Genomic DNA, 21,813 nt, shown 5'->3' with positions numbered 1-21,813 from the left:
TACTCACCCCTTTTTACGTGAATGTTCATTTCATCATATGTCAATGCACTTGGTCATTTGTGTGTTTCACACTCTTACTTATATATATGAAGTAATGTTCTAGTACATGATGTGCTAAGAAAGTTGTAAATTTTCCGCTAAATTTACCTATGCCAATGCGATGGATGATAACTATGGGCTTGTATAAGACCTCCGAGAGGTCAAGTATGCCATGTTACTTCTAGGGGGTGCTCCCTGGATGTGACAGTAATGGTGATTGGGCAATAGAGTCCAATTTTTTTCAGTTCCAGAGGCAGAAGCTGCACCTAGAAGAGCAACTTCAAGGATAGACGGAGGATCAAACCGTCCATATTGCATTATATTTATTGCTTTACATTGAATTGATTTGAGACGAATTAAGTTGTTTCTTCAGTTCCACTTCAATCTAATGTCATGTTTAGATTTCCCCTCACATTCTTGTATATTCCATATACCGATGTCATTTGGCCTACATCCTTTATAATGAACATACATGCAACTAGGATCTGCATCAAGTGCTTTGTTGATCCAGTTGAGTTCTAGGGTTGTTTGGTGAGACTCCTTGCTTCTAAAGGATACCTTCTTTATTTTTAGTTATTAGGATGATCAGGGGTCTTGTACCGACATCCCTCATAGTATTAGAAGCTTCATAGATAGATATATAGTAGTTCATGAGTTTTTTCCATTTTCAGTTTTAAATGTTTAAAGACATGAGTTGCCTCTTTGACTAGTTGAATGTTCCTTTACAACATTTTGAGTTCATTACATGAGTTTATCTTTTGAGTTCTTTTAATGTTAAGAAAGTCTTCCGCTTAGAGTTGAGCCAGGCCTAGGGTTAATTTAGGGCCAATAATGGTTCTCAAGTGTCAGCCTCACCCAGGGTGTAGGCTCGTGGCATGACATAAGGTCTGTTGGACACATTGTCCATTTGAGAAGGCTACCTAGAGACCGAGCAGGAGATTCGCGGGCAATTTCTTGTTTATTTATGTCTCCAAGTACTTCTTGACTCTTACTTTTGCAGACGAAAATCCTTTCTGTAGTAGAGTTGTAGACCCTCTAGGTCATTTTGTGTTTATGTCTTACGTTATTCATTTAGAGCTTTTATGTAGTGATCCCAAATTATTTATGGCTTGTTAAGAATAACAATCCGGTCACCTAGTTGTTCATTTGGTTTTTATGTGAGTTTTTGTGTTGTGGAGCCTTTATACCTTGAACAACCATTTTTTTTATCAAAAGTTCAAGAATATGACCTCTAAATCCAATTTTACTGATTCCATCAACTCTAAATGGGTCATTTTAGGCTAGGAGCATAGTCGACATAACTCCCAAGGCTTCAAGTGTGACTCTGTGCAATTAGGTCTTTTAACTTTCAGGTTAATGTCTATGTTTGACATTTGTCAATATTCTATGTAAACGAGCTCGGATAAGAATTTCATCAATGTGGTTAGCTCCAGAATGTTGAGTTTGGTCTATAACAATTGTTCATTCATATCCCAAGGCTTCTAGGCTAATTTTGAGCCCCTTTTATGTTTTTTTTTTTGCTTAAAATGGAGTTTGGGTGGGATCCATTTTTTCTTAAGATGACCTTGTATGAAAATATATATTGCTTTGCCAAGTCTGGAATGTTGAATTATGCATAGTTTCATATCTCATTTTATGTGCACATGATTATTGATGAATTCAAACACCCATTAGATATTTTCAACTTACCAAAAACCAATTGAAATTCATCAACTGATGCAGGCCAAAATGGCCTTTGCAGAGCCTTAGAAACCTAGTGGTCTCCATTGTCGGGCTTTTCTCTATATGCAAGGCTTATGTTCATAGGATTTCCCTGCCACGATCGTAGGGTCCTCATTGGATTCGTGAAAAAGAGATTAAATTGGTTTATTAAAGACCAACCATGTTTTCAACTTGGAATTCAATGTTGAAAAGATGATTTTTATCTCAATTTAGCTTGGACTCGGTGATTCAAATTATTACACATTCAGAATTGTCTAGGCTACGTTACGTAGTAATAAAATGTTGTTGGGAAACTCTCGTTTGAGGTGAATTATGTTTTTCAGGTATGTTCCAGTTCGTTTTATGTGTTTAATTGTTGAATTATGCATGTTGGTTGAATTTGTTGTTCCGAGCATCGAATTTCTCTCATTTTGGAACACAATATATTTTATGTGTTTTTGGTGTCTAAATAATTATCTTAATGTTGTGATCCTATTTTAATAATGTGGAAACATTAAGAGGTCGTTCAAAAAGGAAAATATCAATCTTATTAATTCAGGAGTGCATGCAATCAACCTACGGGTAGGCTATAACTTTTTTTCTATTAGATTGAGCATGAATGCATAAATGCATGTTGATTAGAATGAATTGTGGACGAGTACCTAGTTGTTCTTATTTTTATTTTCTTAGATAGCATGCTTAGGCTTGTTTGTCTGTATCTTCGGGTATAATACCATGCTAGTAGGGATTGTATGTGATATATGTTGTTGTGATTTGACTTGTTGTAGATATTAATTATATTGTCTAGGATTAGACTAATGTTGCCTTAGACTTGCAATCCTTGTAGCATTGTTTCTACTCTGACGTCATGTTGGACGGATAAGATCCTTGTAGATTAGAGTATTAGCCTCATTGATCATATGTTCTCTCCCCTATTTCTACGATTTCGATGCGTATCCCAAGGTTTTGTTCTTTCACGACGATTTTGGATTCTATTGTCTTACGCTTAGAGCCTTTTGGTGATTCTGTATGAAGTGACTTAATATTGGTATATGCGATTATCTTTGGAGTTGACACGTCCCTAGGTCACACTTCTAGCTGGACGGCTTACATTCTGGAGTAGACTGACTAGCTGAGTGGCCTTGATATATGAGATCCTCTTCGGAGTCGACAAACCCTCGGGTCACTCTTATTAGTTGGCTGGGAGTGGACTAGCTGGATGGGGAACCTAAATTGATTGTCACTCTTGATAGCTGGGATGAGAGCTCATTAGGTTGATAAGTATTTCTGGTTACTTGGGTAGGAAGCTCGAATTTCGCTTCATGGCACTCCTCTCTCGGTAGACTTAGCTATTATGTGTATCTGTCAGGCTTTCGAGGTTCATTCAAGTTTTATTTTAACTTGTGTATAAGTTTACCTTTTGGCTTATGGGTCCAGTTAGGTTTAATTTAGCTGCACTTAGACTCACTTTCAGTATGCTTATGTGCTTTCTTTCATATTCGCTTTGACCCTTGTTTATGCCTAGATTCTATTTTTTCATATTGTTTTTACCTTGTTTTGCTCAATCGGTGTATGTTTCCTACTAAGTCATTTTGTTTTGGTACTTATGCTACACTTTGCATCTATTTCGTGATACATGACCTAGTACTTGCTGCCAACAGTGATTGTACGTGCCATCTTCAACAAATTTTGGGATTAGAGACGTGGGTGAGCACTTGGCGACTTCTATACATATTTAGCTAGTCTTTTGCTTTTGATACAACTTTTCCTTTGGTCCACTTTTGGGACCTGTACAACTTATTCTTAGACAACTCTTACAGGGTCAATGGAATATTCTCTTGTATATAATTTTTGGGTTTGCTCCCGCTTCTGTTTCATATGTTGTTATAATTTAATTTATTATGTTGTTATAATTTAATTTCTGTTTCTTGCTATCCTTATACTCTTGTTGTTTTGGGTTACACGTTGACTTACCTACTGGCGGGTTATAGTAGGTGGATTATTGGTTGACTTACCTACTTGTGGGTTATCATAGGTGGATTACAAGTTGACTTACCTACTCATGGGTTATAGTAGGTGGATTAGAGGTTGACTTACCTAGTGTTGAGTTATTGTAGGTGTCTCTATGACTCGAGGATTCGATTTGTGACATATCATTAATAATACACATAAAAATGTATAAGATTATACTCAAAACTTAGCTGAAATATAGGCAAAATATTGTGGTTAAATGCATATATACACCCCAATAAGTCACATTGTCATAAAACTAAACTTTAGAGGTTGGAAACCACCTTAGCTTTGCAACGGGGCTCACAGGGCAACCCCTAAGGTCCGTGACAAGCCTCACAACGCACCCCCTTTGTCTAGGTGTTTTATGGCATGGTACGATATATGACAACCTTCTAAGTCTTATGAGATTATAAATTCGACAATATGTCAAATATTAAATTATTGTTAAAAAAAAGCTTTCCTAATAAAAGTACTTATTATTTTCCTATGCTTGATTTATCATCTTGAGTTCTCAAAACAAAAATCCAAATAAAATTTCAAAAAAAGTTCTTCCTAAGATCCTTGTGCTAACACTAGCAAAAAACAATTTATTTTCAAGAATAAATTTTTTATTTAATTCAATAATCACGATCCACAAATAGAGTAATCGCACAGTCCATGTCACAAATTAGCCGAAACGTGCAAAAATGCAGAGTTCTTTGGACACTGAAAAAGCCATTTCAAGTGGATCCATATCAGGGTCAGACTCGGTCGGGTTTCTAATTGGTCAAAGGGTCCATTTCGTTGGAGATACCCGCCGGATCGGAACTGTGAAGTACGTCGGAGCAGTAGAAGGCTATGGGGGAATCTGGGTCGGTGTTGGTTGGGACAATGGTGACGGTAAGCATGATGGGTCACATAACGGGGTTCGCTATTTCGAAGCCCAAGGTCCAAAATCTGCTTCATTCGTACGACCGCACAATCTTAGCTCCGGATTCCCACTCCTGAAGGCCCTTGAGTTAAGGTATCATGGAGAATCCACTAAAGAAGAAGAAGGTAAAATTAACTTGATAATTGCTGTCATTGATTCGGCATTACTCTTTTTTCTTTACTCTAGTATTGCCATTTTCTTTTGTGCTTACTTCTTGCGTGCCCAAGACTTTTGCTCTCGCTAGTGGCTGATTTTTGTGGTGTTTTTTAATTTTTTTTTAATAACAGTGGTGACTAATTTCTTAGGGTACAAAGTAATCACCGTGTGTTCTTTTTTCTTCTGGATCTGAGAGAAATTGTAGAAGTAGTATGCTAAGCTTAGTTTCTTCTTTCTTCTCAATGTGTTTTGCATTTGTAATTTTTTTTTTATGTCCTTGGTGTCTGGGCTACCTTTAGCGCAACTCGATTAATTCAATAGGATTCCTCCCACCAGGTACTTGAGACCTTAGGTTCTCTACCACTTTATGACCACTAGGCCATATCTTGGGTGCACATGTGTATTTTATTTTGTTTTCCCATTTATTCTTAGAAAATAAAATGTTTTTTTCTTATCAAAATAAAATTAAATGTTTTAAGAGTTGCCTTTTAGGTTCTTTTGGCAAAATAGAATTGCGCTAAAAGATATGTGATTTAACCACATCAAAAACAAAAAAAAAAAAGATGTGATTAAACTCTGTTAAGGAAAGATTACATGTATCTGAATCAACATTAATATAGTACCGTCAAGTGAACAAGCCAACCAATCTCACTGTGTAGTTTCTGAAAGCATAGGAGCTAGGAAGTCACTCTCCCAGTATCTTAACTATACCTACTAAATGAAGCATGAATAGTTAGTTACTTGGGATCGGAAGCTATGTTTTTCAATGACGATTTCTATTTGACTCCACCTTTTACCTTAATTTCTTTATCATTTCATGTCTTGTTGAACAAAGACATCGTTCTTTGAGCAGTTATGTACTTTAATTTTTTCTTCTGCATTATGCTCCAGATGAGATGTATGTTCTTTCTGCGTCAAACAAAAGGGTTACTATTGAGCTGCTGGGTAAAGATAAAATTCAAAACAAGCTGAGTCAATTTGAGGAGTTGACAAGTGCATCACTTGCTTATTTAGGGGTTAGCTCAGCTGGACCCCCGGGTCATATCAATACGACTATACCAAGTAATTATGTGCTTCTCCACGTGCCTACTTTTTCCTAATTGTACATGATTGTTCCTTCATATTTTAAAGCTTCGATTTGTCATTTGCAACTTATGTGATATATGCATTTTTTGTTAACTGAAGTCCAAGACTTTAATTATGAGGAACTCGATTATGAAATTTCTTATCCTCTAGTGTAGCATACTGATTACTGATTTATTATGGTTTGGCTAGGAAGGGAGATATGAGTTTTTAGTCTTTTATTTTTGAGAGTTGTTTATCTAGTCAACTTCACATTTATAGTCGACTGTCCATCTTTTCAAAAGCTTCTTGCTTACAGTTATGCCTATCGAGTTTCCATGTGGGACTTGATACAATCATAAAAAAGAAGAGTTCCCTGCAAAGTATGTTGTGTCAATTTGACTATCCATATGGGATACATCAGCTGGATTGCACGGATAATACAAACTCAATACTGATGGAGCCGCCAAAAATAATCCACGTGGAGAAGTTTTGAGTGGTATTATCAGGGATAGAAATGCGAATTGGGAAGTTGGATTTTCCAAATGTATCCCATCTCCTCAAATACCTTTGGTATCATATTCACCACAAATATCACTGCAGCAATCAGTTTTGTCTTGGTAGGCCTCCAAATAACCCTTCAATATGGGTTGCACCAATTGATTATTGGAATTGATTCTCAGGAAGCTATAAAATTATCACTCAAGACAATGTGTATACTCTAATATTGTAGATGACTACAGATCTATCTTGGATAAGCCCTTGGCCTCCTTTACAACATGTCTACCGTGAAGCTAACCAACAACCAGGTGGCTAATGCTTTGTCAAAGGAGGCTGCAAGTTGGATAGCCGAACCAGCTTCCATCCACATATACTGATCCATCAGGAGCCTGCTACCACGTCCAAGCCTACTAAATGTACAAACACAGATGTTGAGTAAACCCATGCACCAATGTAAGAGAAGGTGTGTTCAAACTGAGTGTTGTAGATGGGATTTGAGCTTTGGATCTCGAGGTTGTTGCTTATATGCCTCAACAACTCAAACAATACCATTGAGGATGATAGTATTTGGGTTCTTATCTGGATAGAAAGCTTGTTTTTTTGGGGTAAATAAAAGAATGTTATTCCCAAAAGTAATAGTTACAGCATTAGATATTGTTGACCAATTGTCTCTTAAGCAAACAAACTATCTGGAGTAGGACTCACTCTAAAATGCCTAAGGAGTCACTACTCATAATGAGGATTTAAAAACAAAATACAAACTCAGTAAGTACAACAATCTATATAAACGAATCTATAGGGAAGCAAGTTAACTACTGTAAGGACATCACAAAAGACAACTTCATGGCATGGTAGCTAACTATTGAAGCTGTGAATACCATTTCTTTTGATTCCTTCCTCTGACATGGATATGAATAGCTATCTCCATACTAATTCTGTGAACTTGGTAAACCTGATCATATTCCTCACTCCAAATGACAGTGATCACCATTGCAAAGACACATCATATGATGCACCTTTTTTTGCTCTCTTTTTGGCCCAGCTGATGACCCAATCTACCTCATGTTGCCAGGTTTCTATAGGTCTCATAAAGCCCATCCACTTCAGCATCTTCACCACAAAATCCTTGTGTAAGGCAGTCAAAGAATAGATGATCCTGTGTTTCCATATCATTGCTGCAAAACACGCATGATGAGTCCACTTCAACCCCATATTTGACAAGTCTATCAATAGTAGTTAGCCTCTTCAGCAAGGCCAACCACAAGATGAAATTATGTCTAGGATGAATGCTAGCCTGAAGAGTAGGGATGACAATGGGCGGTGCGGGGCGGGGTGGGGCGGGTTGAGCTTAACCCGCATAATTTTTAATCCGCCCCTCCCCGCATAATCACTTCTTTTCATTTTCAACCAGCCCACCCCGCCCCGCATGAACCTGCCCCGCGTAGACCCACCCCCATGAACTCGCGCCACATACTTTTTTAATATTTTCTTTTTTGTTAAAGTTTGATAATAAAAATGAAATTCATTTTAAAAAATTATTTTTCAATTAAGTTTTATTAATTTAGTAGGATAGTGACTTGAAATTTTATTTTTTTAGAGGTCTGGAAACATGTAAGAAATTGTATTATTTTTTATTGAACCATTTTCATTTACTATCTTGAATATTTTAGTTGTTTTAAATAAATTATTTTAATAAATAATGTTCTATCTTATAACATGTAAGATGTTAAAATTAAGTTTGAATCCATATGAAATCACATGTACCCACAACCCACCACACCTGCCATTATTAATTTAAATAAAACCCACTTCAACCTGCCCCACACAACCTTAAACCCGCCCGCCCCGTATAGCCTTAAATCCACCCCGCTCCACATCCTCCCGCCCCATTGCCATCCCTACCGAAGAGTGATGCATTTCCATGGTACTTTTAGGTGTTGTGACAAAGCTACATACAGTTTTTGATGGAACATTTAGCCCCTACTGTCAACAACTCTAGTCTTGCAAAGAGATTAACCTGAAGTCCTGGTGCCTGCATGACAATTTTCCTGGAGTCTATTATCTTCCTAATCACCCAGGTAGCATTCTTAGGTGTGTTGCATGTTTCCACAGTCTCCCCTTTCATATAGTAAATATTCACCTATTTGATCCATACATTGTCCTCCTTTGTAGCTAAAGCCATACTTGTTTAGTTACTGCAGACCTGTTTCAATTAGATAGATTCAAAACATGTTGCCCCCCCCCCCCACTACTTTGGGCATTCAAACACTACCCAAGAGACCAATGCTCTTTTGGATGGACATATAGAACCTGTCCATAAGAAAATTGCGCAGTGTCTATGAAAAGTTTCATGATCCTCTTTGGGAGGATGAAGATCTGCCCAATATGTTTGGATACCAAACACTAAAGATTTATCAATCAAAGCCTACCAGAGTAGGCTACTAGTTTTGTTGACCAGCATCTCATATGGCAAGGATTTTATCAACTAGGGGTAAACATTGCTCTACACTCAGTTTCTTGGAGGAAAGAGGCACTCCAAGGTATTTACAAGGCAGAGTCCTTTAGCCAAGTTGCTGTAGTAATTGATGTTTTGCTGAGTCTTTTACCTCAAATATAAAGATGGACTTCTCGTCAATATTTTCATGTAAACTGGAAGCTGCAAAGAACTTTAGAAAGGCCCCTTGTATCAACTCAATAGATGTACTATCAGCCTTGTAGAACAACAATAACTCTCCAGCAAAACATATGTGTTGTATACCAAGCTTCTTACATCTAGATGGAATTGGAATTACGGGTTCATTGTAAGCATACTTAGTTCCCTGTGGAGTTACGCCATTGCAGTTACAAAGAGGTAAGGTGACATGGGGTCATCTTGTCTAATTAAACATTTGTGAACCCAGACTCCAGTTGTGGGATTACATTGGGTATGTTGTATACTAAATACTTGTGAAGTTGAAGGATGACCGAGTGGATCAAAAGCAATCAAGTAGTCCATTGAGTTACCTTTGTCCACATTAGTCGTAAAAGATTTATGCTTCTCCCGTTTGTTATTTGTTAGAATAGTAATAGGTATATTCAAATCCTACTTAGAATAGGAATAAGAATAGTAGTAGTGATATGAATAGTATATAGTGTCCTACTTTGAAAGGATTGTATTGTAGTGTCCTAGTTGGAAAATGTGTCTATTGTAGTGTCTATAAATAGGGTCTCTCTGTAACAATGTAGAGACAACATTTCAATAGTGTTCTCTCATATATTTCTCACATGGTATTAGAGCCTCTACGATCTTGGTAGAAAATCAAAGAGCTTGTGCTGCCAGCAAGTGGCTATTACTTATATATGTTGCTCGTCTGGCCAATGATTATGTTAGCAAAAGTTGGGTCATCGTGTATCTTTTATGTGACTATTTTCTCATATATAATTAGTGTTGCACCGTGCCATCATTCCGGTGACTACCTTTTTTATATCTAATTTGTGTTGCACCATGCCATCTTTTCGGTGACTACTTTTTCATATTTTTTTTATGTAGCACTAAGTCATCCTCTTGGTGACTACCTCTTTTGCGTATCTTATTTGTGTAGCACCGGGCATCTCTTCAAACAACTTTTCATATTTAATTTGCATATTATCGTGAATTTTTCCGAATTACTTTCTCATATCTGAGTTGCATAGCACCGTGTTTATTTTCGGTGACTCTTCAGATTTGATTTGCGTAGCTCCATTCATCTTTTCGGTGACTCCTCAAATCTTGTTGGCGTAGGGTTGTGCCATCATTATGATCCTACCTATATAATTTCTCTTTTTTGATAGGGTTGTGCCATCATTCTAACCCTACCCATATAATTTCTCCTTTTCAATAGGATTGTGTCGTGAATCCAACCTTTTCTGAATAATTTCTTTTTTTCAGTTTGGTCGTGCCATCATTCCGACCCTACCCATATAATATTATTTGTTAGATTGTACCACTTTTAACAATCAAATCTAATACTCCGGCATATGAGCATGTTCTGGCCAATTTATTGGTGACTTTCTTGTTTAATATTGACTCGTCTATTGATTCCAACATGATCCATACACTTTATAGTTTATACTAAATTTTGAGCACTTTCTGGCGATCGTTGCATTATGAAGAAGTCTATATTGAGCAACCACCTAATTTTGTTGCTCTGGTGGAATTTAGTAGTCTTGTATGTCGATTGTGTAAGTTACTCTATGGTCTGAAATAATCTATGCAAGCTTTGCTTGGGAAGTTCACCACTGTAATTTATCACTTTGTCTTTTATCGACATTATCTATCAAATCTAGTATTTCATGAGAAGACTAAGCACATTGAGATTGACTGTCAATTTTATTAAGTCGAGTGACCAACTTTTAGATATCTCGCCAAGCTCCTCATCGGTCCTCATATTAATTATATATGTAACAAGCTCTCTCTCTCTCTCTCTCTCTACATATATATATATATATATATATATATATATATATATATGAAAGGGAAAGGCTAGTTTTGGAAATAAATTAAAAGGAAATCCTGATCTGCTGTGGCGGCACACAAGCAGGCCTAAGGTTATATATATATATATATATATATATTATTTCCAAAACTAGCCTTTCCCTTTCATGAAAAGTTGTGACTTTTATGAAAGGTTATGACCTTTCTGAAGGGTTATAATTTTTTCAAAGAGTTGTGACATTTTCGATAAGGCGCAATAAACATTTGTTCACACTACCCTTTGTTGTCTATTATATATAGAAGAATTTCCTCTCATTTTAAAACAACAAAAATTCTTAACTTCTTTCTTCTGCACAATTAGATATTCGTGAACTTTGCTCCAGTTGAGTGGCTTACTGACACTATTATTTTTGTATCAATATGTTGGTGAATAAAATGGTTCCATACTATGAGGATCTAATTATTTAAACCTCATGTATTAGAGGGGAATAATTTTCTTAAGGGGATATTGTGCATTCAGTGAACTCAATTTTTTCCTTTCTGATTTCATTCTATTTTTACATATCCTTTTATTTTTTTACGGTCATAATTTATGCTTATGATGTCAATTATTGTCTTTGAGTTTCTGTTTTAAAAAAATCTGTTGTTTATGTTTATGCAAAGTTATTGTCTCCAGTTATATTGAACATATACATATAATAGGTATATTCATTGTGCAGAAAATAATTATCGTACTCAATTCCAAGAATTCATGTTTTGATATTCTATATTAAATTTTATAACTTAAAAGTACTATATATAAGCTTAAATAATATCTATTTTAACATCGATATGAAGTTTCTCACTAATCAATTGAAGAAATTCATTATGCAAGTTTAAAAGTTATAATTGCTTTCATGTTCAAGCATAATTTCTATTTTGAACCTGTAAACAAATTTTTGAATTTTTCTATTAGGCATATCACAATTGTATAATCTATGCAACTTAAATGTGTTCTTTTTCTTACAAAATGCCTTTGTATATATATTCTTATTTTCTTCTTTATTTTCCTTTTAATGTTGATTAAAGAATCAATTAATTATTATTTCCTGTACAATTAATTTCATTTCACATTATTTGTACTAGTATTTTCATCCTAAGAGTCAAAAGGCCTACAATCTCTAAATTCCACGGGGTCTTAAGAAGACCATAGCACAATGAAACAAAAGATGCATATATGTGACACCAACTGATCGGGATTAAGGCTAGCATGTTGGTACACTTAAAATTAGGTGATGTGTTGTCAGGAGTGTTTAGAGTACACTTAAAATTAGGTGATGTGCTGTCAGGAGTGTTTAGAGTACACTTAAAATTAGGTGATGTGCTGTCAGGAGTGTTTAGATGTATATATCAGTAAAAAGTAATGAGAATTTCTAGTGGTAGAGATCCCTTAATTTGTCCTAAACTACAAGCTTTTGAGTGTGAATGCAATATGCGCAAATGGATGTTGAGGATTCATAGCTGACCTTAACTAGTTAGAGATTGAGGTGCATGCTTTTTTGTTGCCTTTACATATTTGTTGTTCAGTTTCATGTTTCAGCCCCATGAGCTTTCCTAACAGGAAACAAACTTTTACCTGAACTTTACATGCTTCTGTTGCAGGACTAAAGGAGCTTGATTTGACTGGAAACCTGCTTTCTGATTGGAAGGTAATGCATTGCTTCTCTGAGTGAAGTTGGATCCTATTCTGTTTTGTTGTGTAATTTCAGCAGATTGCTGATTGTAACCAGATTCTTCTCGGATGCATTCTCTACCTGTTGATGACTGATTATGCGATGTGATGATTTTTACCTGTACAATTTTGGGTATAGATTAAGAAGTTAATTTTGACCACATGATATGCTCTTCAAAGAAAAACTTCTTTTGTAAGTAGTAAAGAAGGTTAACTAGCTACTAGGAAAACATTAGATCATGGTTCAAATCTGAAATGGTTAATTGCATGTTAAAGCTTAATAGTTTCAAGGGTCTGTTGGATTGTAAGTGTCTTGAACATTAGACTGAAAACTTGTCATGTGAACTGGTTTAAACTTAGATATCAAATGGGAAGGAGATGGGGAGATTGTGTTCATGCTGATTTCCTTTTCCATCATACTTTACTCAAAGTTTACTTTCTTAGATATAATATATTGGATTTTCAACTCTAAAAGGGGCAATTAAACTCTGACCTTGTCTCAAGAAAGCATGAGTCCAACTTTTTGGTTGTAATGTTTAGTAGTACTGCAGGATGTAGAGAATCAAAGTCAAAAGAAAACTCATATAATTAATTGCAGGATTCTTTGTATTCAATCATTTTTGTGCACTGTTGTAATACAGAACTGTGGTACCAGTGCTTTTGCTCTCTCTCTATTAAAAAAATACTATTTAGCTGAGCAAGCATATCTTCACAGGAAATTGCTGCAATCTGTAAAGAGTTACCAGCTCTTGTAACTCTGAACTTATCATACAACAGCATGTCTCACGATATAAGTGGGATGCCCCTGCTAAATCACATCAAAGTTGTTGTTTTGAGCCACACCGGTATAGGCTGGAAACAGGTGAGAGCAGCCTTTTGCTGTCTTCTTCCATTTAACTTAATCGTTGATTGAGTTAGAGGTACTTGATTTGGCAGGTCGAAATGCTTAAAGACTCTATCCCTCTTATTGAAGAGCTCCATCTGATGGGAAATAAGCTGAGAGGAATAACGGTGTGTTTTCCCTTATTAGAGTTATTGTCAGTTAAATCTCAATTTTCTGCTGTTAATTGTTAATATCCACAAGTTTTATGAGTTCTTCCTTACTGAAGATAAATAGCTGTCTTATGCCATTATCTTTTCATCTTTTTTGTTTCTTTTTGTGATCTCTCTCTTAGACGGGGAAAATTGTCATATAACAAAACAAACAAGTGTTAACTCACTGTCTAGTAAAAATCCTTCCAATTTCACTGATATATGCTTAAGCGTGCTAGGAGCTATTGAAGATAACGTTGTGATTTGAACCCATGAGTTTGCACGATGATTCATCTGTTATCTAGCATAAACTTCATTGTGACTCCAACATTTGCTTTTATTCCTGGAGCATCATCATTTTCTTATGACGGAATAGATCATCTGCGAGATAAGAGGATGATGAGGATTTTTGGAGGTGCTCTCAGCTATGGTTGCAAGATGATTGTGGGATACACAACCAAATATTCCAGACAGAATGCCAAATTTAGTTGTCTTGCCATTTCTTATAGTTTAACAGGAATATCCACATATCTTGACTCTCATATTGACCACTCAGGTTTTAATGAGATTCGGCGTGGTAATAACAAGTATTTGCTTAATTTTGTTTGCCACATGAAAATTGGGGTATAAAGTTTGCTACTGCATTCAGTCGTTAGTTGGGAGAACATTTAACCGGGGCGAAATCAATTTAACAGATTATGTCCAGACAAATGCCGGTTCCAGAATTACCAGAGCAGAACTTTTAAATTTTCAGATGGAAGGCATATATACTGTTTGAAAGTTCCTACCAAGTCTATCCTTTGAGTAAAGTGCTCATCAATGATCATATTCATTTCCTCGTAACTGACATCAAGTACAATTACTATTCTACTACTCATGTCTGTAACCAATAGAGTACTAAATGAACTTATATATGAAGTACAAGGATGAATCTCTACATATATGTAAATTAGATAGAGGTCTCATGGTTAATGAAGTTCATTGAGAACCATGAGGTCTCTGGTTCAAATCCCAGCGGAGGTAAAAACTCTTGGTAATTTGTTTCATTTGTCCAATCCTTGGTAGATAGAGTTACCCCCTACTTGTGTTGGTGGGATGTAGCAGGTACCTTGTGGAATTAGTCGAGGTACACGCAAGCTGGTCCACACACTACAATTATAAAAAAATGATCTAAATTATTCACTGATTTGCTTAAAGTTTTTTTTTTCTTTTCCAGCCATTATCTTCAGATATTGTTCATGGATTTGATTCTCTCCGTCTTCTCAATTTGGAGAATAATTTAATAGCTGCCTGGGATGAAATCTTGAAGCTGTCACAGTTAAAAAGGTGATGCAAATTAATGTCCTTGTCTAACACATTACTGTTATATTGCATGTCAATGAGATTCTAGTTTGCCTTCTTACATTCAGATTGGAACAGCTCTTTTTGAATAACAACTGTATCAGTCATATCTGGTACCCTGATCATAATCCATTATCTGAACCACCCAATAGTCTTGAACTTCTTCGGGAAAGCTTTAGGCCTTTCCAGAATCTTCGTTGCCTTCTTGTGGGTAATGCTGCAACTCTTTCTTGAATTAGTATTACTCCTGATATTTAATTGAGATAACTGGTAGGTTACTTGTTGCATTTACAGGAGGGAACAAAATTGAAGACTTTTCTTCTATTGATACACTTAATCTTTTTCCTAATTTGTTGGTAAGATTTTTTAAAGCATTTTGTCATGAGTTATTTGGATAATGATTTGTTACTATAAGTTAAACTCTTATCTGGAAAACGAATGTAATAAACCGTGTTTGTATCTAAATTCTTGTGGTGGAGCTTCATATCAAGTGATCTAAATATTTTAGTGTTACACATTAGATACATATCTTGAGATTATGCAGGCACTACATGCGTGTCTTTTTCTTTATCCTTCACTATCTTCCATAATACGTTGCTGGTATGATAATTATGACATAATGTGGTTGTTTCCATTGGATCTCACTTCGTATCCAAATGGTTCTTGCAATTTACAACTTTGCATTTTACTCGAGGGGGATAACCTGTTCTCTTTGCATTTCTTATGGGTTTATGAGAACTATAAAGTATGATGTTTTTTTTATTGTATTAGTAGCTGACTTTTACTTGTATACAATAAAAAGTTTTTTCCATCAATAAGTCTCAACGAACTAAGTGCAAGCTAGCTTTTAAAGCTATAGCCATGTTTAAGCTGTACGTGTTGTCACTAATTTGAGCTATTTTCTGCCTTTCACATTGTAGTTTTTGCTACTTTTGGTTTCACCTCCTTCAACATTCAAGGTTCTTCTTGAAGCTTTCGAATCTTGAGTAGGCATTTATCAGGCATTACTATAGTCGAACAAATAAATAAAGAAATTTTAAAAGAATATCACTGTTGAGTAATAACTATTCTAGACATACTTATTCTTCTCAAGGAAAGCTACTCTAGAGATACTACAGTTGTCAAAAAATGTTCAAAAATTTCTAAGTGCTTAAAACCTTCCAATGGTCTATTTGGTATAACACAATGGAAAGAGCTAAACTGACATGTCAAAGGTTGTGTGTATGTGCAACTCTTATTGCTGCAAGGAAGAAATGAAGTCCCATTATTCTCTTCCGTTGTCGAAGTTCTTTCATCATTAAAGACCAAAGGTTGCTAATTGCAGTGAACCGCAATTTACTTGCTTGCTATCTATACAAGTGTAGCTCCTACAAAGTTTAACTCTCTACAAGCCTTGGGATCTTGTTTCAAATTCATGTTATTGGTCAAATTTTTGTAGGATATAAGGCTTTCTGAGAATCCAATAGCAGATCCAAGAAAAGGTGGTGTCCCCCGGTTTGTTTTGATTGCTCGTCTTGCAAAAGTTGAAATTTTAAATGGAAGCCAGGTAAAACCTCATATTCTATTAACTCATTTTTGCAAGCATTTGAAGTTGCTCAAGTCTTTCGTTCCTTCTATCTCTTTCAGGTTAGTCCTCGAGAGAGGAAAGACTCTGAAATTCGGTATGTTCTCTTTCTTATGTATCATGTGCTAATAAATTCAGAGTGATTACATCTGGATCATTATTATTTACCTCTGCATCTAGAAATGGTTTTTTGGTAAATTAATTAAATGATATCATAAAAGCATCAAGAAGATGCGAAGTTACAAAGGAACAAATGAAGCTTCACCAAACAGAATTTTTGAAGCATGCTTTGTAGAAGACGTGTAAAAAAAGCGAAAAGAGAAATCCCTACATCTCTACTGAACTAGAGATACGGAACTTATGGTAATGAATATCATGAGTCCATGTTTTAACTAATCTTCGTTATTATGTTTTAATTAATCTTTGAAGAACCGAAATTCTATTGAATGTTTTTAAAAAAATAACATAAATAAATAAATGTATATATATATATATATATATATATATATATACACACACACACACACACACATATATATATATGGTGTGTGTGTGTGTTTGTGTGTGTGTGTATTCCTTAGCTAAAAAACAAAAGTCAACTAAATTAAAATTAATCATGAAAAAATCGAAGTAGCAACAAATTTATACTTCAATAGTTAACTTCAAATGTTAATTCCCAAGACAAACCCAAGCGTATTTTTGCCGATTTACGTCATGTAAGGGAATCCATCTTCATCCTTGTTTTTCTCGAGAAGTAGTTGGAGGCACAATGTTCTTGACAAAGACAAACATGGTCTTTTTAGCGCAATAAGTGTTTCATGGTAAGATACATCATCACTTCTTTTTTTTAAGATAAAGGTAACTGTCTATTCACAGTAGGCTCATCATCAAACAAATGATGAGCATAGGTCACTTTCAATCTCATCAGAGCATGCCAAAACTACCCTATGGGAGGTTACAAATTTCCTATGAAATCAACAAAAAGTTTTATATCCCCCACCATATTTTGCTTACACGAAAAATACAATAGACTAAGGCAATTCATTCTAATCTTCTGAGTCTTATCGTCGAAGCATCTTGCATTTCTTTCTTTCTGCGGAGTCCACCATATGCAAGATGGGATTAACTCCCACCAATCTTCACCAAAACGTCTTCTTTCTATCTCCTCCCAGTTGTATAATATGTCCTTAGTAGTCCTTGGCGTTACCCAATTCATACCAGTATACACAGAGACATGTTCCATAGGTTTGTAGCCACTTTGCAATGGAGGAAAAGATGTCCATCAACTTCTGCATCTTGATCACACATGAAGCACCTCGAACATATTTCTCTCCCTTTTTTCTGAAGCACTTCATGAGTCAAACATGCCCTTCTACATACCAACCAAGCAAACTTGATTTTTTAAATGTCTTACTATACTTTGATTTTTTAAATGTCTTATTATACTTTGATTTTTCCTCATTTTATTTTTCATTCGCACCAAAAACCATTTTAAAAACACTGAACCAAATCGAATTAGTTCGGTTTGGTATTGGGTGCACACTTTTTGAAAATCAAAAATTGAATCGAAGAACCGAACGCCCACCCGTAGTCTGGGGGATAAAACCTATTTGTCTCTTTATGTTTGAAATATATTAACTGCGTACCCATCATGTACAGAAAAAAGTGTCAGTCTATTTATTTAAGTTTAACTTCAATTTTTTTGAGTTATATTGAAATTCTGGGAACTTCTAAACAGAAGCCAAAAAACTAAAGGGAAGTTGTTATTCTTCTTTCTCTTTTTTTTTTTTGAAACTTGCAACTTTTTATATTCCTAAGCATTAAGGGCGCTATGTTGGCCACCTCCAAAAAACTGTTACAGTTATTTTTTTTTTGAGAAGGTAACGTTGTGTATATTCATTGAAATCAGTGCTTGGGTTGCACTATACCATATTTACAGCTTGTCAAAAAGTAGGAAACTGAATCTGAATCCTAACAGGAACCTAGGATATCTATAATGGATTCAGTGTCCTCTAAATACTTTTGCTTGCACCAGAAATAGAAAAGCCTGATACAATTTGATCTTTTGGAGATCACAATTCTTGCTCACAGAACATCTAGCATTTCTTTCTTTCCAAACAGTCCACCAAATACAGGCTGGGACATCCTCCATATATCTCTATCTGCAGCTCCAACCCCTACTCCCCAACTGTATAAAAGATGTGTGATTCTGTTAGGCATAGCCCAAGCAAAACCCCTGAGACTAATGAAAATCCTCCATAGTTGGGATGTTATTCTGCACTAGAGAAACAGATGATTGACTGTCTCAACCTCTTCCCCACATAAATAGCATCTAGAATACATGGAGAACTTCCTTTTCTTGAGATTTTCATGTGTTAAAATTGCTTCTCTTGCTAGAAGCCAAGTGAAACATGACACCTTGAAAGGGATTTTAGGTTTCCAAATCTGTTTCCAAGGCCAAAGAGAAGGTCGTTATCCATCTTGATTTAGCAACTTATATGCAGAGTTTACCTTGAATGTGCCTTTGTTATTTCTGCTCCACCATAATCTATCAAGTTCATCCCTTGTTTCTGTAAAAGCTTCCAACCTACCATAAAAATCAGTCACGGTCTCGATTTCCCAGTCATTGGAATTCCTTCTAAACTGGAAATTCCATCCATGTTGTGTCCAAACCTCAGCTACACTCACTGGTTTATTCACTGCCAAGTCATGCATCTCTGGAAAGATACTCTTCAAGCTAAAGTTGCCCAACCATTTATCCTCCCAAAATGAAGTCTTGATGCCATTTCCTACCCTTATGGTCGTATTGATCTTCAAGAGAGGCCACAAGATTCTGATGGACTTCCATAGGCTTACTCCATATGGTGTAAGTACCTCCTTTGTCATCCACTTGTTCTCTTCTCCATATTTTGCTCGAATTACTTGTCCCCAGTATGGTTGATGCTCTTGAGAATACCTCCATAACCACTTTATTTTAAGGGCTTTGCTTTGCTTTTTCGAATTCCTTACTCCAAGACCCCCATGTTTCTTCCCCAGAGAACCTTGTTCCACATGACTAAATGTTAGACATTGGAATCATTTTCTTGTGTCCCTTTCCATAAGAAATCCCTCCTAATTTTATCAAGTCTTTGTATCACCCCATTAGGAATAGGGAAGATGGACATCATGTAAGTAGGTAAGGCATCCAAAACTGAATTAATGAGAGTGACTCTGCCTCCAAAGGAGATATATTGAGATTTCCATCTAGTAAGCTTTTTCTCACACTTTTCAATCACTGGGTTCCAGATGTTCAAAACCTTTGATTTGGCTCCTAAGTGCATGCCCAGATAAATGGTAGGCAAAGAACCTACTTCCCCTCCCAAAATCCATGACAGTTATTAGAAACATTATTAATAGGATACAACTGACTCTTTCTCCAGTTGATATGCAAACCTGAGACTCCTTCAAGCAACACCAAAATTGATCTTGAAACCAATAGTTGTCTCTCATTAGCATCGCAAAATATTAAGGTGTCATCTGCATACTGTAAATGAGTGACTTCCATGTTGCCATTTGATATTGAGGTTTGAGTTGTGGCTACCTCAAACCCCCTGAGGCATTCGTTCTCTGTAGCCACCTTTATTATGTTATTTAGGTCCTCCATAACAGTGATAAAAAGGAAAGGAGATAGGGGATCTCCTTGCCTCAGACCCCTTTGAGCAGGGAAAAAACCTTTTGGTGCACCATTTATAAGGACTGAGAATCTAACAGTAGAGATGCAATACTTGATCCACTGAATCCACCTCCTTTCAAAACCCATACATGTAAACATCTTCAACAAAAACTTCCAGTTCACGTGGTCATATGCCTTTTCTATGTCCAGTTTGCACAAAATTCCTGCCTTTCCTTGGGTAATTCTTAAATTTACTATTTCGTTTGCAATTAGAATGGCATCCATTATTTGTCGATTTTTAATGAATGCCATCTGTTGAGCATCCACTAGCTTGTCAACCACTTTCTTCAGCCTTTCAGTGAGCACTTTGGATAACAACTTATATACACTTCCGATAAGGCTGATGGGCCTAAAATCTCTCAGTTTCTTGGCACCATTCTTCTTTGGGATCAAAGTAATGTAGGTGGCATTAAAGCTCTTCTCAAAGATATTGTGAGAATGGAAATTCTTAAAGGTATTTTATGATATCCTTCTTCACTACATCCCAACACTTGATAAAAAACCCCATTGTGTAACCATCTGGACCAGGAGCTTTGTCTATGGCACACATCTTCAGACATGCTAGTACTTCTTGCTCCTTAAATTCCCTTTGGAGCAGTTCGTTTTCTGCTTCAGTGACCATTGGACAGTTGATTAGGTTTCTGGAAGGTCTTCTATATGAGGTTTCTGAATAAAGCTTCTAACAAAAACCAATAATCTCCCCTTTAATTCTGTGGATCCTTCAGTCTTTCATCTTGAATTATCATTTGATCAATGTTGTTGCATCTTTTGTATGCATTGGCCATTTTGTGGAAATAGTTGGCATTTTTGTCCCCCTCTTTCAGCCACAAAGTTCTTGATCTTTGTCTCCATGCTATCCCTTCATTTTTAAGATGTTCTTCATAGTTCATAATCAAAGATGCCTTCATTGCTTCCTCTGATAGAATTCTATTTTCCATTACCGCATCCAGCATAACTAACTGACTTAGGATTTGGACCTTTTTGTAACCCTAGATTGCCAAAGCTGGTTCTACTCCACTCCTTCAATTTGCCTTGTAGGGCCTTGAGCTTACACCCAAGGATATAATCAGGCTTACAGTGAATAAAAGACTCCCACCATTCTCTAATTTTTTTCCCACAAAACCCTCCGTGTTGAGACACCATTTATCAAACGTGAAATAGGATTTGTTTTGCTCCCAAGCTTCACATTGTAGAGCAATGGGACTGTGATCTGAGCACAATCTCGGTAACACTACTTGTTGAATTCTGCTAAAGTTGGCATCCCACTCCTTGGAAATTAAAATCCTAAATTCTAGAAGCAACATTGTTATTGTCCCCTTTAAACCAAGTGTAGTTACCCCCTACCAATTTTAAGTCCACCAAGTCCATATCTTCAATAAAATCAGAGAACTCTATCATACGTAGAGTTCTCCTTTTGCAATTTCTCTTTTCTGATGGATATCTTATGATGTTGAAATCTCCACACACTGCCCAAGGTCCCTCAAAAAGACTTCTATCAGCACCTATTTCCTCCCACACATGCTCTCTTTCAACTCTGCCATTAGGAGCATAGACTCCTGTTATGTGGCAATTGAAATCCTGAAGCACTGCCTCAAGCTTGCAGGTGAGGGTGTTGGAA

At 36.1% G+C, this 21,813-nt stretch overlaps 1 protein-coding gene across 5 annotated transcripts in view; it reads left to right on the top strand.

Moving 5' to 3' along the window:
• Window positions 1–4,250: 4,250 nt before the first annotated feature.
• LOC101266090 (tubulin-folding cofactor E) overlaps window positions 4,251–21,813 on the top strand; it is a 44,121-nt gene continuing 26,558 nt past the window's right edge. For all 5 annotated transcript variants that reach the window (XR_011212584.1, XR_011212583.1, XM_004250665.5 and 2 more), the window contains exons 1-10: window positions 4,251–4,788; window positions 5,711–5,881; window positions 12,477–12,523; window positions 13,262–13,408; window positions 13,483–13,557; window positions 14,795–14,904; window positions 14,988–15,130; window positions 15,214–15,275; window positions 16,358–16,465; window positions 16,546–16,580. Coding sequence is in view for 3 of the 5 variants with exons in the window: in XM_004250665.5 (XP_004250713.1) it covers window positions 4,440–4,788; window positions 5,711–5,881; window positions 12,477–12,523; window positions 13,262–13,408; window positions 13,483–13,557; window positions 14,795–14,904; window positions 14,988–15,130; window positions 15,214–15,275; window positions 16,358–16,465; window positions 16,546–16,580 (1,247 nt within the window). In the remaining 2 variants the exon portion in view is untranslated. The remainder of the gene's footprint in view (window positions 4,789–5,710; window positions 5,882–12,476; window positions 12,524–13,261; window positions 13,409–13,482; window positions 13,558–14,794; window positions 14,905–14,987; window positions 15,131–15,213; window positions 15,276–16,357; window positions 16,466–16,545; window positions 16,581–21,813) is intronic.

This window comes from Solanum lycopersicum, chromosome 11, assembly GCF_036512215.1.
Source record: "Solanum lycopersicum chromosome 11, SLM_r2.1".
Lineage (NCBI taxonomy): Eukaryota > Viridiplantae > Streptophyta > Magnoliopsida > Solanales > Solanaceae > Solanum > Solanum lycopersicum.
This window is presented reverse-complemented; position numbering and strand designations above follow the sequence as displayed.